Source organism: Rhea americana, unplaced genomic scaffold (genome assembly GCF_003343005.1).
Source record: "Rhea americana isolate MKP2758 unplaced genomic scaffold, rheAme1 scaffold_17, whole genome shotgun sequence".
NCBI classification, from domain to species: Eukaryota; Metazoa; Chordata; class Aves; order Rheiformes; family Rheidae; genus Rhea; species Rhea americana.
This window is the reverse complement of record NW_028185816.1, coordinates 6,303,742-6,309,962: the sequence shown is the minus strand read 5'-3', so window position 1 is coordinate 6,309,962 and position 6,221 is coordinate 6,303,742. Positions and strand designations below refer to the sequence as shown.

At 41.3% G+C, this 6,221-nt stretch overlaps 1 protein-coding gene across 1 annotated transcript in view; it reads right to left on the bottom strand.

The window, feature by feature from the left end:
• Window positions 1-3,856: 3,856 nt before the first annotated feature.
• Window positions 3,857-6,221, bottom strand: part of DBX1 (developing brain homeobox 1) — a 3,866-nt gene continuing 1,501 nt past the window's right edge. The window contains exons 3-4 of the mRNA XM_085300812.1: window positions 4,568-4,770; window positions 3,857-4,228 (exon numbers count right to left, since the gene is read on the bottom strand). Coding sequence (XP_085156938.1) covers window positions 3,857-4,228; window positions 4,568-4,770 — 575 coding nt within the window. The remainder of the gene's footprint in view (window positions 4,229-4,567; window positions 4,771-6,221) is intronic.

The following is a 6,221-nucleotide window of genomic DNA, read 5'->3' as shown; positions in this document are numbered from 1 at the left end:
CCACTAGCCACAGGCCTCCAACTGGACTCCGTGCCACTGATGATGACCCTCTGAGCTCTGCCTTTCAGCCAGTTCTCAATCCATCTCACTGTCCACTCGTCTAACCCACACTTCCTGAGCTTATGTAGGAGGACATTATGGGAGACAGTGTCAAATGCCTTGCTGAAGTCAAGGTACACAACGTCCACTGCTCTCCCCTCATCTACCCAGACGGTCTTTCCATCCTAGAAGGCTATCAGATTGGTTAAGCAGGATTTCTGCTTGGTGGATCCATGCTGGCTACTCCTGATCACCTTCTTGTTATTGCTAAAAATCAAAATCTTTGAGTAGAAGTCCTACAGAAAGGTTAAATGTGTTTTCACATCTTTCTTACAAAAAGGAAGTTTGTAAGGTATTGCAGAATCAATTTGCTATTTGTGAAAATGTGTTTGGGATTTTACCTAGATGGCTGATAACAACTGTGATTTTAGCATATGTGGTCCCCCAAAAAAACAGAAAGGGTTTATTTTTTTCTTTCTTTCTTTCTTTTTCTTTTAAGGAGGGCAGTATTTTGAGGTTTTGCTTATTTTATTAAATAATATGCACTCACACTTCGTATGTATAGACAAAATGTTGTTGCTAAGAGAGCCTCAAAGTGCTGATAACCTACTTCAAACTCAAATATGACTAGCATTCAGCATTAACAGCTTGCAAAGGCTCTATGTAGATGTTWGCTCCTTAGACGAACTGAATTATTGTTTCCAATTGTAAGATCTGACATCATAGTGTATTCTGGGCTGAAAGTCTGGATCTTCCAATGCCAAAATGAAGATAAATCAGCTATAAAACCAGAACAGATTAGTCTGCATGGTATGCGCTCTCTGACTGAGGGAAGTGACCTAATGAACAGTTACAGGACAAAGCTTCTCCTGCGGGTATTTTCTCTAACACCTACCATGTAGTAGCTGTTTTTGTCTGCCCTACTTGATCCCCCTTTTGCCTGTGTGTGTGTGTGTGTGTGTGTGTGTGTGTGTGTGTGTGTGTGTACGCACGTGCGTGTTCTTGTTGTAGCTAATGTGGCTGTTTTATCAATAACCTTGAGAGAAAAATCTCAGAGTTCTACCATCAACTTTTGCTGCACCAGTTTTTCACAGATTGTGCTTTTTGAAGCCTTACTAATATCTTGATTTCAAGAATTATTTTGAGMCAGTTTTAAGTATTGGAGGGAAAAAAAAAGGTCTCCATCCCTGATAATGTTGCAGCAGTTGTGACAGCCTTCTTTCTTCTTGCTTCTAAAAGCTACTAAAAAAGGATTTTTTTTTTCCTGAAAAGGTTAAAAAAATAAAAATTCTTCTGTTGTTGAATTTACAACAGAACATTTTTTTATCCTGCATATTCAAAAAAAAMCTAAATAAAGAATTTTTAACTGTCTGTTTTGGGGGGAGAGGGCACCCAACTTTAAAGATATTAGAAAGAGGATAGATGGCCAGAAAGAAGAGGGAGTATTTTCTATAAACTAGAACTTGGAAGGTGTCACAAAATGGACACCAAAAATTCCTATATGCTGAAAATAATCTCTGGAGTCTTTTCTCCTTAGCAATATATTTTTTTTCARTTTAAATACAAGTGTCAGTGAGTGTTAGAATACAGAGAGAAAATGGACTCTCTCACTCTTAACTCTTGAAGAGCATAAATTCATCCTGATTCAAGTATGCTATTTCCTAATATGCATACATACATACATTATGTATGTATGCTGGAATGTGTGGATAGTTACATTTTTAGAGTTTAAAAACTTCTCCAGGTGTGCAAAAGTGCTTCTGTAAACATGAACACCCTTTTCAGGCTCTGTGGATACATGTAAAGTTTAGAAAGAAAAGTTAGAAATGGCAGAGCCCTAGTAGGTAACTGGATCCTTTCCTGTATTAGTTTTTGTAGCACAGTCTCTTACTTAATTTGAATCTCAAGTGCAAGTGTCCTCCAAAAATTCTACAAGTGACATAGATATTACTATGTGTCTGAAAAAAATTAAGCAAAAAAATATTCAGACAAATATGTCTTACCAAAGTAAGATTTTTTTTTCTTAGAATGCAATTATTCTGTTCCAGTCTACCTAAAAGATTTTTGCTCTCAGTTTCAATTCCAACTGCTCTTTGTATATAAGTCCATGTGAAAGATTATCAGACAGCCCAAATGGGTGGGTTTTTTTGTTTGGTTGGTTGGGTTTTTTTTTAGTAGCAGAAAACCCAGTGAATAATAGATCTGCAATAGATCAGATTAAAAATGTTGTGAAATGTTGTGCTTTCTTGTTCTCCACTCCGTCCACCCCACTGGTGATACTGAGGTAACCAATCTGACAATCTGTAGTAGATCTAGCCCATCTGAACCACCTTTATTCTAAGTTTCTCTCTACCCTGTAAGATTTTTTCTAAGCGCTCCCAATCTGCAGGCTGGTTTCTTAGCACTGTGGTTCAGGCTCCCTCCAGTGTCTGACCTAACTGGTCAGCTGTTGGAAGTGAGAGGGAAAGAGGAGCATCAGAGGAGCTCTGAGGGGAAACGTAGTATAGCAAATTGAGTTGCAGTTAAATGCTTAGGGGGTGTTGGTTGTAGGTGAAGAYGTGAAAGCTGTTCTTTCTAGCTGTGCAGAAGCTTTAGTCCTTTAGTCAAATCACTCCCTATGTAAAAGATGGTCTATATTCTTTTAAGATTTTTTTTATTTGAAGCTGGTAATTTCTTGTAGAATACTATAGTGTTGGTAAAGGGTGGTGTTTTCTTTTCTTCTCTGACACATCAGAGGCCTTGGCCTCAGACATGGCTGAAGCAGAGGCAAGCATTACTAAATGACCAAAATTGAAAATCTACTTTTATTTGGCATTCATTCATTTTATTATATATACATATTTAAAGTCTGTACACAGTAAAATACAAAATAAGTGTTTTTTATAAGTTACACAATTAAACAGCTACATTTATTTTTTTAGTTTAGCCATCATTTAATTAAAAAAAATCAAAAAAGGGAGCAAACTTGTTGAGCCATCTTTATACTCATTCACAATAACCTTGGTATAAAACATCCATACAGAGTAAGTGTACAAAATAGTGTACAGTTCATATAAGCTGTTCAATGACAGCAAAGTTCAGTCAAAACCAAAGAGGCATATCCACTTTCCTCTGTCCACTAACTGATAGCAGAAGCAAAGTGGAAAATAAGTACAGGCCTAGGAGCAAGAAAGTGATTTAGACAGTGCTTCATATATAATACTGATGCATAAATTAAAAGGAAAAATATATAAACATATAAGGTCTCCATTACACAAGGCACACTATTACTTGAAAAGTCATCCCAATGATTTCAGTGGGTCTACTCCTGAAGTATCATGCTATTCAGTTTCAGTAAGGAAGGAGGCAGTATTCGGTCTTTGGGTCTTTGTGCCTCATWAAAATTATTGTATTTTGGAGGAGAGGCTTGCTAGATCAGACTGGTTTTCAGGTTTTTTGAAGTCTTAACAGTAGCTCAAAATTMTTTTGAAATGTAGTAAAAAAATACCTCTTTCTTGGTCTGGAAAAAGCATTTCAATATAATACTTTTCTTTTGACCTGTCTGTTGCTTGCTTTCAGGAGTGTGTAGCTAACAGCAAATTTTCTTTGCTAAGCAAAGATAGTTGTGACAAGGTTAACATACTGTGAATACAGAAACCACCACATGGGCAAATACAGAATACCTAAGAGTAGGAAGGCCTCTGGCTGTGTGATAAATAACCTGCACTGGGGAACCATGTGGACATTCAGGAGGGACACCACCTCTTCAATTTATAGCACTTTGTGTTATTTACATCTTTGCAATGTCCCCATGTGATAGTAGGGGCAGGCAGGTGGTCTAAGAGACTGTTATCTCCTCCTCTTCCTCTTCCCCATCATCATCCTCTTCCTCTGAGTCCGAGAAGTCTGAAGGTTTGCTGGGACTGCTAGAATGGGATGGAGAAGGAGACCTCTGGGAGTCCAGTCTGTCCCTCAAGTGTCGCTGCTCTGGGGACTGGTGGTAGCTTAAGGGATGCCGGGGGCTGGGTGGACGGGTGGGGGGAACTTCCTCCTCTTCCTCTCCTGAACACTTCTTGCCTACATCACTGAGGTCTGGATGAGGGTTGAATTTGGTGGGTAAGGTTTGTTCTCTGCAGCCACCAGAAGAGAGCAGCTCTCTTTCTTTGGAGTTCCTCCATTTCATCCTTCTGTTCTGGAACCAGATCTTTACCTGGAGGGGAAGTAACCCATAAATGACATGGTTCAGTAAAACAAGGACTCGGAAACTGCTTTTTGGAGGCACCCTTGAGCCCTGCTCATGTCTGTACTGAGGCTGACAGGAAACACAACTCTGACCCCTGGAGATCCTCAGGGAGGGCACATGGTAAGTGGTCTGGTCTGGTCTGCCCACCACMCAGCCCACTGCTCTCTTGCCTGATATACACAGTCCTGCAGCTCACTCTGGACTTTCTCCTGGTGATGGGCAACTCTCCTCCCTCCCAGYTACCTTTCTACCTCCTGCTCTTGAGCTGCTCCTCCCCCTGCCCTGGCCCAGCCTGGCCCTGCTCACCTGTGAGTCTTTGAGGCCCAGTTTGGCTGCCAGCTTTTTCCTGTCGGGCTTGCTGATGTACTTCTGCTTCTGGAACATCTTCTCCAGTGCTTTGCGCTGCACGTCGGAGAAGACGGCGCGACGCAGCATGCCACGGCGGGGTTTGCCACGGGCTGCCAGTGGCCATGAGAAGGTGCCTGGGATGGGCACCACGGAGGAGGCAGCTGGGAGAGAGTGGGACAGCAGTGAGCTGKGCACCTGCACACCCACGCACCCTTGCTCTTAGCCCCTAATTCCTTCTCCATCCTATTTTCTTCCCCTGCTCCCATCCCATCCAGCCTTATACTCCCTCCATGCCTCCCAGTGAGTTGGCTAGCCCCTATCAACCTGCAGCCCTGAAAGGAGCTTGATGCTTAAATAACTGTCCCTTTTCAGCAAATGATAGCAGGGATTAGATATATCAACTGAAATGTGTAAAATGTATCAAGAGTGGCCTGTTTTGTTAGGAGATTCAAAGGTCGACAGCCTGAAAAGGCAAAGCGAGGGATACCGGCTAAAATAGAGGTATAATAAAAAAGCTTTCTCTCCCGCTCAAAAGTATTTGATTTTTTTTAGAAGCTTTTGTCATTTCAGACACTTTATTGTGCTTGAGATCAAAATGAGGACTTTTCTGACTCAAACAAAACCAGTCCTCTACAGATGCAGTTTTGATCAATCAGTATTCATCTTTTTATATTAATCTCTCCCCTCCCCCCAAAAAAAAAATCTTGGCGAATTCAATCCAAAGACATGAAAAGTAACAGCTAATTAGCACATTGCGTGGTTCTCAATGGCATTGGTATGATAAAAAGGGCAGAGTTTCGCCTTAAAAAAAAGGGGGGGGGGAACTCCCCAAGAGAGACAGAGATGCTAATGAAGCGTGAATGGTAATTGTGTAGTAATGAACTAACAGAAAAAGACTGAGGACAAGCAGCTAACGCCATATATTATTGGAACAAAAGAGATTTACACTTTCAAACTAAACACAACGGCATGCCAGGCTCCTTGGGAGAATACTGATGGCACAATCGTCTCTTTCCCCAAATCATTTTCATTAAATGGACATGAAAAGCTATTTATAAAGCTCAAGTTGTTTTTGTTAGGCTATTCACATGCTGGAGAAAAGAAGCAAATTCCATTATCAGCACCCTGAATGAAAGAGCTTGGGTTATTTTTTTCCTCTCTTTCCTTCTCTGTTTTCTTTTTAAATTAATAGCTTGTTTGTGTAATTCGATTTTTTAAAAAAAAAAAATTGTTGTCTCCACATCATAACTCTTTACTGCTACAAGAATCACATCTCGGTAGTCCGTGGGATTTCTTTTTCTATTTGTCTTTAACTCTGTCAGTAAGGGCGATTCTGCCGTCTGGATGACCGTTTTCGGTCWAAGTGTCAAGAGATGAAGTTAAGAGACGCAAGGTGGTCAGGGAAAGGGTTAACACGTGTGGAAGGTGGAGGAAGAAATTCCCGGACTTGTCTGCTGTCCATTCCTTGGGCACTTTCGGTCTGCGTATAAAAGCGACCAACTTTATTGGGGGCGGATGTGTGGCGGACCCCAAGTTTGAAGTGAAGGCGCGCAACGGGTTGGTTCCGAGTACCTGCGCAGAGCTCCGGGCGGGGGCGGATTTGGGCTGGGGG